Genomic DNA, 12,152 nt, shown 5'->3' with positions numbered 1-12,152 from the left:
AAATGCACCTCCCCTCTTGCTCCTCCTCCAAAAGCCAAGAAAATTCTGTCCCTGCTTGCTGTTCCTGCCAGGTAAAAAGGTGAAAGGAAGGTGCTCGGGAGGGCAAAGCCTTTCTCAACAGACAGTGCTCGTCACCAGAGTTCTGCAATAAATCTAATACTATTCTTTAGGTTTTATAACATTAGGTACCTTGACTGACTGGCCCTTTAGGCCACTTCTTTTATCAGTGGAGAGACTACATCCTCCAGGGGATGATTCAGAACATTATTAGAAAGGCAAATAACCTAACATCTTCAGTTTTCCTTTTGCCTAGAATATGGACACTTTTATATGTTATCGCAAAGAGAAGGGTAATTGTTAAAGGCTGGCAATTCTACTTTCTATGTAAAAAATATACTGACAGTTATTTCCCCAATTAAGAATGTTTGCTTCTGCCTTTTAAAAAATTATTTTATTGAAAATATTTTAAAAGCAAGAGCATCTTTGTGATGTAAAACTGTGAAAATAATTAAGCATTACTATCTATATTCTTCCTACCTGCTCTGTCAACATATCTGCAGGACATAGGGTCAACAGAAAACTGATGAGGCCAGCAGGAGATTTGAAGCTAATGTGATGTTATGCTCCTAATATCCTTTTCCTAATCATGTACTTAGGAAAATGAGTTAAGCACAAGAAAATGTATACACAAAGGTATCTATGTTTTACTTATATCTGACTAAGACTAGTTTCCTTAATTATTTATTTATACAGAGTAAAAAACCTTTCCAATAACAAAATTGATTCATTTATCACCTAAGGAGAACAAACAGCAGGAGTTTAATACACAATCAGATAACAGATTAGTTTACAAAGCCATTTTGCAATTAGAGATGCTTAGGTTTAAATGTGCCCTCTTCCCCCTCCTCCCTGCACCTCTGGTAGATACATCCATACTTGCAGCTTATGACAATTTAATATTGTGCTTATGATGGTTTGGTTCAGGAAAAAATAGCTTCTATAGATGAGCATATTAGTTATAATGTCTAGCCATTGCTGTGTTAGTACATCTCCATGAGGTAAAGCAACTATTAAAATATTTGCTTCCTTTGTGGACTGATGGGTGTTCCCATCCACAACAACATTCCTCTCTTCAATTAAGTTAAAGATTGAATTCTGGTTTAAACCAGAAACAACTATTAGAAGAAAAGTAGTATGTTACACCACTTACACAGTTTCATACTGCCTGAGGTTCTGGCTTGTCTGCAAAGAGTGATGTTTCTGAATACAGTTACTGGTTAAAAAAAAGAAGCACCTAAACAAAAATCTGAAAATGGAAAAATTAATTGACAAAACTTTGAACAAATTCACATTATCTCTATGCTCGGCACTGGAAATAATACCCGCTGTAATAATTTTTCTTCCATTGCTTCCTATTGGTGTTCTTCGTCTTTCATTTCTTTACATGTACAACATCAAAGAAGCAACCATTTCTGTTTGGGAATGCAGAATGTAAAATATAAGTAGGCCTGTCAGCAAAACGTGGTATGTTATCCGTATTTTATTTCCTAGCTGACAAAACAGTTTGCAGTTTAATTACAATTCAAATAAGCCGTTACAGAATAGTTTTCCAGAACTCAGACCATAGCCAAAAGTAAACAAGGAAAATGAATAAAAATAGACATCAAGAATGAGGATCCTTAAATGTAATTTACAGTTATCAGTGAAGGTGTAGTCATAGTTGATACGCTTCTCTTTCCTCTTTGTTAGAGGCTTTCTGAGCAATTGTTCTTTACATGATGATATAATTGCTGTTGGATAGGAAAATATTCTCTTTACTGAATGAAATCTGACTGGGTCGAAATGTAGAACTGCACAAAAAGGGGAAAAAAGGAAGAGTTCCAATGCTTGTTTTTGAAACAGGCTTCCATGAGTATATGAAGTTATGGTTAGAGTAAGGGGAAAAAAAGACCTGCTACATCCTCGTGTTAACCTTCTCATTATAGATTAACAGTATTTCCTGCCGTGTCCCAGTTACATTCTAATGTTGCTTGACATAATATTTATCATTGGTTCTGGATGTACGGTCATGTGGTTCCTACTTTTTACATGGCAACCAGTGCAGAAACAAGCTGTCAGGGACTGTCACTGAGGATCAATGCTAAATGTTACTCAGCAGGATGCAGGCTGTATCTCGGTGGGTGTCCTCCTACTATGCTTTGATTATGTTTGTTGTAAAGAAAAGCGTAGTTGTGCTTACGGCCTTCTTATTTCACCCCCTCTGTGGAAGACACATTATACCCTTTTGATTCATCCCTGTTTCTTCCTGAAACAAGATATGTTGTTTAAAAACATACACAGCATTTTCAAAGATTCCTTCAGTATAATCTGATTATAAAGGGGTTATGTGACAGTTTGTCTCTGCTACTTATTGTGTGGCTTAAATCTCTGAGGACAAGCTGACTGAACATCCATACAATTTAGAGTCTGATGGCAGTCGTGGTTCAAAAATGTTGTTTTGGACCAGATCTAGGGTCATCTGAGGAGACACTTTGGCATACACCAAGGTAATGGGAGGATTTTGTACTACTTATTACTTGTTGTAACCTCAGTAGATGACAATACTAAAGGGTAGGGGGAATTTAATTACACAAAGTGGTACTTTATTAACTTATATCGATAAGGGAAGGGGAAACAGGAAGGGGTTTTTTATATACTTTTCTGTATTAGGGGGGAATAGCAAGTCTACAGGTAAATTTTCATCTCTGAGCATTGATAGATCAGGGTTATATATTGTGAAGGAGAAAACAGGGATATTACACTGGACAATGAGCTCACATGCAGATTTTATAAAAGGATATTTCAAACAAAGCTATATATTTCATAGAGTGTGCCTGTGTTTTCTGCATGAAAAAGACACCCACTAATGTCTTCCTATTGCCTCTTACTGTTTGTCTTTTTCGAGATAGTTTTATAACACTGATTGTCTGTTAACAAACTTGCAGGCATGAACGAATACATACTAGAAGACCTTACCATGTGGATGGAGCTGACAAGTACTCACTAGACGACGATCTGGTAAATCTAGAGGTTCTAGATGAGGTAATGTACCATCTAAGTAACAACTTCTGACAATTAATGCCTCACATTTTGTCTGTTTCTGCTTATTAGGCTCTCTTAACAGAGAACAGTTTCTTCTTGCAAAGCTCATGTCTAAGCTTGGAAAAGGAACTGTCACATGACTGATCTGCTATCATCTCTTCACTAATATTCTATAAAGTGGCATAAAAACAGTAGCAAAAAATGCTGTTATGTGGAAGAATTTAATTATGAGTAGTGTCAGTTTAAATTATTTTGTGAGTTTCCTAAAATTTGAAGTTTGGTCTTGAAGATCTAGATTTAAATATTTTTTCCTACAATTCATAGGGTAAGATGGCATCTACAGCTTCTGAATAAAAACAGTGATAAAACAGTGAATACCTGTTTCATATTTAAGTGTATCACCTATGTGCAGAGTATCTAAATTTTTGCTGCAAGGATCCTTTAGATTGCATTCCAGTAACAAAAAGACATGATATAAAATTGTGTAAGCTTCCTGTTTAAAAGTCTCTTACTACCACTTTAAAATTAATCCTTGAAAAATTATGATCCTTGTTTCATGAGTCAATAAAAAATTAAATTGAAACGTACAATGAAGTGCAGCGGTAATCTGTATGGACATTTTCTCTTTGGGAAGCTTACTTCTCTGGCCAGTATAACAAAATATATACTAATTTGGAAATAGGATGTAACATTTAACTTAGTTTTACAGCATTAACAAGAATTTTGAAAAGATCTGTTTCATTTTGTAATGTCCGTGTTTGACAAATAATTAGTAACACTTAAAGCAACTACTTCTTAACTGGTGTTCTCAGCATACTTACAAAAAATCTCCCAATTTGGAAAAGTGTTGCTTAACTATCAAACTTTTTTGTAATCTTCTTAGGATACAATTATCCATCAACTGCAGAAACGCTATGCTGACTTACAAATTTATACTTATGTCGGAGACATTTTAATAGCCTTAAACCCCTTCCAGAATCTCAGCATTTATTCTCCACAGGTAAGAGAGACTCTAAGACGTGGACAGTACTTGCCTTACATTTTATATTAAGACCACTGGCTGAAACACTTAAATGATGTTGGGAGCTGGGAACAGGAACTAAAACCTAGCCTTTACTTCTTCCAGACAAGCCTGGCTACAAATCATATTCCTTCTTCCTTCACTCCCCATTTGATCTCATTTGATCTCATTCCTTTCTGTTTGGTGGCACAAATTCCACAGGAGGGGTGAAGATTGCCCCAGCCGCAGCTGTGCCTCTTGCCTGGCATCTAGTGCTTTCTTCTGGGATACAGAAGATGGTTATATGAACCACCTTGTGCTGAGACCATTGCTTCCTGAAGAATTGCTCTGACTATTGGGTTATCATATGTCCTCTGCCATCAGCTGCTGCTTAAAGAAGAAAGGATTGAACTGTAAATCTTAGTCTCCCATGGGTGCCTAATTCAGTGTTGCAGGCAGAGGGACCAGATTTCAGATTTGCTGCTGTCTTTGCAGTTTCCTTTTGTCTAGCTTGGGTATTTACCTGTTTGAATGTTCTCCGTTTGAAATTCTACTCCTTGTGATACAGTTCTCACAGTCTTGTGCACGAAAATTTGGGGTATGTTTTAGGTTTTGTAATTTTTGTTTGGAAATCAGGCAGTGCCAAGAATTACCACTCCTCAGCCAGGTGATTCAGTGGAAATTCTGTGGTGGAACAGGCAATCTTCTGTTTAACAGGCAGAAGTTATTTCCATTGTACTGTTCTCCTTCTCAGTTCTTGCACTCGTAAGTTAGGTATTTTGACCTTTTTTTTTTTTTTAACTTATTTAGTTCTCCAAGCTTTATCATGGTGTGAAGCGTTCATCCAATCCCCCCCACATATTTGCCTCTGCGGATGCTGCCTACCAAAGTATGGTTACATCCAGCAAAGATCAGGTAAGAATCCGTTCACTCCTTTTAGATTTCACATTAATCATAGTGCCATTGTGCTGTGTAGATGTGGCTAATGTTCAGTGTTACATTGTACTTGAGGAAGTTTTTTCTCTAAGCCTTTTATTCCTATATCAGAAAAAAAACAGTGAAAATCCAGTCAGGTTTGGAAATTCTTAAGAGGGCAGAGTAGCATAAAAGAGATTACAAGGCCAAATGCTATGCTAGGTTTACTTGGCATAACTTTCTGGATGCCCATGAAGTGCTGGCAGTTAACGCCAGCTGCAGGTGGTTGCTATTCACCCTGATACTGGCCTGTCTTGCACTAGGTGCTGTAATCATTTGCTCCTGCGTGGAATAGGGCGTCTCAATGCTGTTGCAGATTAACAGAGTTTCAACCGCTCTTTTGCATAAAGACATTATCAAGCAATGGATAATCAGTTCTTCTGACTGCAGGTCACAGAAAATATGAACCATTAACTCTGTCATCACTCATTTTTGTGGTAAAATATATTAAGGATATTTCTAATATAAAGTAGTGAAGACACCAATCCAATGATGTACCAGTGATTTTAATGCCAATGGAATATAGTGCTGCAGAAGCTGGATTCCTTTTTATCATATACTTAAGATTGTAATTTTGCTCTAACATGATGTGCTATATGTATACATGGATATTGGGGGCTAATAATTATTTTTTTATAAAGCACTCCTGACATATTTCCCCACACATCACACGATAATTCATAGAAAGCACTTTTTAAAATCACAAAAGCAGAATAAAATAATACCAAAACCACAATGAGAAAACAGCAAACAAACACAACGAATAAAATGGATGTTAAAGATGAAGAAAAGAGAAAGGGGTTCTACTGAGTTTGCAGAAGTACGCTGGTCTGAGGTATGGCTAGTACCTATGTAATGTCTTATATGGTATTTGATGGAGGCATTAAACAAAACAAATACTCATGTAGTATAAATTACATGAGAACTTGTTATCTGGGGAAAAGATCAGTTTTGACATCAGCCCTTCAGGCTAATTTTGTAAATTTTTTATATTATATATCCTTCATACCTGTTTAGGAATTAATTTGCACTGAGATTTCCATCTTTGTGCAGAGGCAGCTACATTACTTGCAGGCATTCAGGTATGCCTGTCACCATATACAATTTGCTATTTTATGTTTCTGAAAGATTACAGTAGCATGTTTATCTCTGTGAACTCGGCAATTTTATGTTGGTTCTTCAGGTAAAGATGCTCTCGATGCACACTGTAGCCAGATCAAAAATGTTTTTGTTCTGCTTGCTTTATCCATTCAGCTTTCCTTGTATTTTCCTGTGAAAGCCTGAAATTTGATTGCAGGCCTAACATTTTTGCTAAAGCTAAAGTCAGGTTCTGGCCAATATAAACTCACGGGCTTTTTGAATTTAAACTGTTATACCTGACTTCTTCAGTCACACAAAGGTGATTAAATTAGGTATCACAGCCCTGTAAATCCATCACTAGGTATCTGCTTCCAAGAAGAACAAAACTGCCTAACCAGAAGCAAATAAATTAACTATAAATGTCATATTGCACATACCACGTTAGAGTCGATTCCTGCACCTGCTATCAGGCACCACAAGTTGCCTGATGCCCAAGAATGTTGCACAGCAATATTCATCGTGGAGCACAGAGTACAGTGGTATCTAACATACCCAGTAATTATTCCATATACTTTATGGTGTTTCTTATAACTTACCTCCCCACCAGTATGCACTGTTGTTCATGGAAGAGCAAAAGTTGCTCTTGGAAGAAAACTTGACAGTGAGGAATGATAAATAGAAAAGATGAAACACCTAAAAGTATTGCAGGCTGGGGAGGGAAGAATGGATAATCTCTCTCTTGGCCAAATAGGGTTATCAGAAATGTTGTCCAGAGAACTGCTACCTCTTTCAAATCTTTTCACAAAGCTCAGTTCTGTCACCTCACTTGGAAAAAATTTTTCTATATACTAGATTTACTGATTAAGTGATGTGATCTGCCTGTTGTCCAGAAAAGAGTACTTTTTATTGTTTACTGTTGTCTTTATATAACAGTACCCCCCACACACACACTTTCATTTGTCTCTGTAACTTGCAATAAGTGTCTTAGAACCTTGTCTCTTCTCCTTGCACAGAATCTTGTATGTTCACCATGTCTAAACAACTCTCAGGTGTTGCACAGAAACACACAAATCTGTGCAGCTGCTCAGCATTAAGACTTTAATTAGATGTCAGTTCATACTGTACTTTAAATAGACTAATATTTGTACTGGTGATCTATAGAACACCTGAAAATGAAGAAATTAAAAAATGGTGTTAGAATTCGTACTTGCTATGACCTAAAGTGTTCAAAAGCTGATATACTACCGACCTTCTCCTTCCATCTCCTTCATCAAGTGCAAGAGCAGAGAGGAGGATACTGAGTGATTTGAACACTTCCAGCTAATCCCTGAGTCTGAAAGCAGTTTGGAGGACCTGTAAAATATCATGTGATGCAGACTGCCAACTCAGGAAGAATATGGATCTGTTCTCCCAGAATCATCCCATGAACAGATACATATTCTTCTGAAATGTTTAGATGCCAGCTTGCTGTGTTAGCTTGGATATTAGCATCACCTACAGGCTAACCTCCCTACACAGCAGTAGGCGTTATGATTGTTTTTAAAGCCAGGAGCAGGCTTTTGGACAGTATTTTAAATACAGCTGTACCCTGTATTTCATGTTAATTCATATGAAGTCATTGCAATGAGCTCAGATACACTGTTGAATTACGTTGCATCAACTGAGCTATGGCAGTTCTCTGAGATTCAAGCATTTGCTGCAAGCTGCATAATGTTCATGGCACGTGTTAGCTTTTAGACATGGTCACTCAATTATATGTCTTAGCCCTTAGAATTTCAGTCACTCCTTCACACATACACACACTGCTATCATGCATTGTGAGACATATTTTAGTAATCTAAGGAATAAAAGAATGATTACACTGAGCCCCTGCTGATCTTTTCTTTCAAAAGGGATTTGAGGGAGTTGACCCTGAAGGTATTTTGCAGTCTTGGTACTAAATATTAGATAACAGATAGGAGCAGTAATAGCTAAAAACCTATTTGTCAACCATGTGGTGAGCTGCCTACTTACTGCTTTGTTTTGTGTGTCAGTGCATTATCATCAGCGGGGAAAGTGGTGCTGGCAAGACAGAAAGTGCCCATCTGATCGTCCAGCATTTGACCTTCTTAGGAAAGGTATTTCTAGCCAATCATGTAAAACTACAAACGAATCCCCCCCACCCCACCCCCAAATACTTCCACTTTATGTCATCTTTAATGCTTAAAGCTGTTCCCGTGAATTGCCCCACTTGGGTCAGGGACACAGTAATTATGCATTTTAAGTACTGAATCAAACCATTAGAGGATGATGCTGCTCTATGTCACTCAATATTTTTAAAGAAAAAATTCCAAATCCTGAGCATTCAGTGTATGTAGTTATCTGTGCTGTTTATGACATACCCCATTGCTCATTTGTACAATAAAGAGTGACAGGTCTTGCTATAGGTCTGATCTTAAAAACTTCTACCCACACATTTAAATGTTACAAGTAATGCTACTAGTGCAAAATGGTGGGAGAATCAAGTGTATAAGGTTAACCATAAGTACATATGTTAGTATGATTGTGATCTTAACTAACTTCTTGTTTAGTTTTTGATATTTTTAGCAGTTTAATTCAAATATGTGAAGCCTGATAGGCAGAACAATTGCAGAGGAGAAAGAATCCAGATTTTCATACCTATGAGACATTTTCCTCTTCAGTATATGGCCCTGCTGTTGTACGAGTAGGTAGTTTAACTCCAGTTAAAAAGTATCTAACATCACATGAACCTGATAAGGGATGCTATGCTTCTGATGCAGGAAGTGGATTGTGGGTAAGCAGTATATACTTTTAATGGTCCTGATCTATATCTGTTCTGTCAAGGCCAATAACCGTGCTTTGCGTGAGAAAATTCTTCAGGTGAATCCTCTGGTTGAAGCATTTGGGAATGCCTGCACTGCCATCAATGATAACTCAAGCCGCTTTGGAAAATATCTGGAAATGATGTTTACGCCCACAGGAGCTGTAATGGGAGCAAAGATTTCTGAATATCTACTTGAAAAATCAAGGGTCATAAAACAGGCTGTGTAGGTGTATTAATCATCTGTCCTTTCACATTTATATCATGTTGGGATTTTGTTTGATTTTCCAAAATGCTTTATTTCAAGTGCTTTCAGTAGTGTCTTGTACTAAAGCAGTAATCCTTTGTATAGTGCTGTGACTACCAGAATAGTCAGTCAGTTCTTTTGGAGTGGAAGCCAGTGCTGCTCCGTTCTTTGGGGAGGTATTCCCTCTGGAAAATAAGCATTCCAGCACGCAACTGTGCACAGCTTCCAGAATCCTGAAAAGAAGGAGACCCTGATCTTGGACCCTTTGCCACTTGTGATTGGCTGGGTTTTGGGGGTTTCACAGATTCAATACTTGCCTCTAGTCTTTCACCACTACTGGCCCTGATCCTATACCATTAAAACCAGTGGGAGTTTTGTTACCTACTTCATTGAGCTTGCAATAAGGACTGCTACTTTTACCTTGTACAAAGTACCACAAGAATAAACATGTGTGCTTTATAATGATACTTTTTTTTCTAGAGGGGAGAAAAATTTCCATATATTTTATTATATTTATGCTGGCCTTTATCATCAGAAGAAACTTTCTGAATATAGGCTTCCAGAAAAGAAGCCTCCTAGGTAACTATCACTCATTTGTTTTAACTGCTTGTTGTAATTAGCTATTGATTAGCTCTTGCTTTCAGTATGATGCCTTAAAATCTCTCCTAATCCTTCTCCATGTCTTAAGGATCTTTTTTAATCCTTCCAAGCAGAGAAGAGGATGGACAATAAGGAATTACATTATTTCTGTTTGTTTGAGAACTTGAACTATTTAAAGAGAAGGAGGAAAAAAGAAGCTTCTTACTATGTATATAGTATATATAGTATATACGTATATAGTCTGTCTTACTTTCAGATGAGGGCAATTGCCAGAAGTGACTGATTTTGCTTTCATACTGTAATACTTCAGTAAGAACCCAGAATATGTTTTGGGCTTGTTTTTTTTTTAATTGGTATTTGTACTTTGGGAGCATCTGATCTGTATTGCAGGGGCAGGGCTAAGGGTAAAATGTTGGTAACCCTAGGAACAAATATTAACAAAGAAGAAGCAAAAGTTAATGCAACAGAAATAAAGACTCCCTATGAACTAGCACCGAAGTATTTAATTAAAAGTTATTTGAATAAATGTTCTTTCCAGTTACTGATGTAGTTGTGTTGAAGTCATTGGAGGTTGTACTAGCATATCTGCTAGTATGGTGCTTTATTTCTCCCACTCTATTTAGATATATTGATAATGAAACTGGAAGAGTAATGCAGGATATTATTACTAAAGATTCCTATGGAAGACAATTTGAAGCCATTCAGCATTGCTTTAGAATTATAGGATTCACTGATGAGGTAAGAGATCCAGTTGCTGATCCATTATTGACCTTTCTTCTGAAAACCACTTCCACTGCTGCCTGTGCACAGGCTGCTATTTGGTTTTATGAATACACACCTGTGCCACAGAGTCTCTCTTATGACAGAAATGACCTGTGAAAGCAAAACCACACACCTGGGAGCCAGGACCAATCTGAGATTTCAGTCTTTACTCAGGCAAGTCCATTCACAGTTCTGTATCACACTGTTTTCTGTGTCAGTAGGAGCTTGCTTGAATTAGTAGAACTTGGTCTCAGAACAATCTACAAGCTTTAACACCCATTCCAGTGCCCACCTTTTTCCTTCACAGACTAAATTTGGTCAATATATCTAATTGGGTTTCTGAAAAGTGCTTTTTGTCATCTTTTACAGGAAGTGTATTCAGTGTATAGAATTCTGAGTGGGATCTTAAATACTGGAAACATTGAGTTTGCTGCCATTTCTTCACAACACCAAACAGATAAAAGTGAGGTTCCCAACCCAGAAGCCTTAGATAATGGTAAATACATTTTAATGTTGTCAGTTCTATAAATGCAATTTGACTATGTTTGTTTCTCTAACTTGTGGTGACAGTTAGGCAATGCTAGCAATTTCCACTGCACAGTCCCAGTCATGTATCTTTTCTTCGTTGTCTTTCAGCTGCTGCACTGCTAAGCATTGGGTCAGAAGAACTTCAAGAGGCCCTAACCTCCCACTGTGTTGTAACACGAGGGGAGACTATTATCCGAACAAACACTGTGGATAAAGCAGCTGATGTGAGAGATGCCATGTCTAAGGCACTTTATGGCCGGCTCTTCAGCTGGATCGTAAATCGTATTAATACGCTGCTGCAGCCAGATAGAAATATATGGCAAGTTATACATCACTGAATCATGTGTATTTACTGTGCATGTAGCTTTGTTGGCTCATCCATATATATATTTTTTTGATTGTGCAGGAGGGGTGCTGTGTTTATTTTGGCTAAGGCTTCAAGATGGCTTTCATGCTGTGATGCTGAGTTCTGTTTCCAGGACATTAACCCCAGCATTTTCAGAGAGTGGAATTTAGCTACTGAAGTCAGTAGAAATTGGGTGCTTAAAACCTGTACAATTCATTAAAGAGATGCTTCCTATGTAATAAACATTAAAATCATACCAAAGGCTGGTAAATAATTGGAGTGCACTGAAAACCTTAGTATGTTTTCACAGTCCTTCCAGTACTTCAACAGTGTTAAGCTCATAATAAGTGTAGGTCTCAGGTTATTATTGTTCTGCTACTTGAGACATTTTTGGCATTTTTGAACTTCTAATAATTACAGAAACATTTTCATAGCACCTTTTTATGTTTTCTTTGTCAGTTACTGAGCTGGCTGCTTTGCTCTTTTCAAGCAACTGTAGAGATTTTTAGAAATAAGAGAACCTTTTAGGTGATGGGAAAGTGACAGTGTTGGCCACAACACTCCTGCTTCCCCGCTGGGAGACTGGAGAGGGCATGGAGGGACCAGCACCATAGTAGCACATAGAACCTGTGGAATAATTATTGCCAGCCTAGCTTAAAGATGACAGTCCTGAATTCTACCAGAACTGTTTCATTCCTCCTTGATAGCACCA

The 12,152-nt window shown here is 37.5% G+C and overlaps 1 protein-coding gene across 1 annotated transcript in view; it reads left to right on the top strand.

Moving 5' to 3' along the window:
• The window catches only part of MYO3B (myosin IIIB), a 199,470-nt gene that overhangs the window by 80,235 nt on the left and 107,083 nt on the right, over nt 1–12,152 (top strand). The window contains exons 10-18 of the mRNA XM_067298626.1: nt 2,985–3,081; nt 3,965–4,081; nt 4,892–4,996; nt 8,170–8,253; nt 8,981–9,183; nt 9,685–9,783; nt 10,428–10,542; nt 10,936–11,062; nt 11,203–11,413. Of these exons, the coding sequence (XP_067154727.1) occupies nt 2,985–3,081; nt 3,965–4,081; nt 4,892–4,996; nt 8,170–8,253; nt 8,981–9,183; nt 9,685–9,783; nt 10,428–10,542; nt 10,936–11,062; nt 11,203–11,413 (1,158 nt within the window). The remainder of the gene's footprint in view (nt 1–2,984; nt 3,082–3,964; nt 4,082–4,891; nt 4,997–8,169; nt 8,254–8,980; nt 9,184–9,684; nt 9,784–10,427; nt 10,543–10,935; nt 11,063–11,202; nt 11,414–12,152) is intronic.

This window comes from Apteryx mantelli, chromosome 6 (assembly GCF_036417845.1).
Source record: "Apteryx mantelli isolate bAptMan1 chromosome 6, bAptMan1.hap1, whole genome shotgun sequence".
NCBI lineage: Eukaryota > Metazoa > Chordata > Aves > Apterygiformes > Apterygidae > Apteryx > Apteryx mantelli.
The sequence above is the reverse complement of the archived record's forward strand: the minus strand, read 5'-3'. Positions and strand labels throughout refer to the sequence as shown.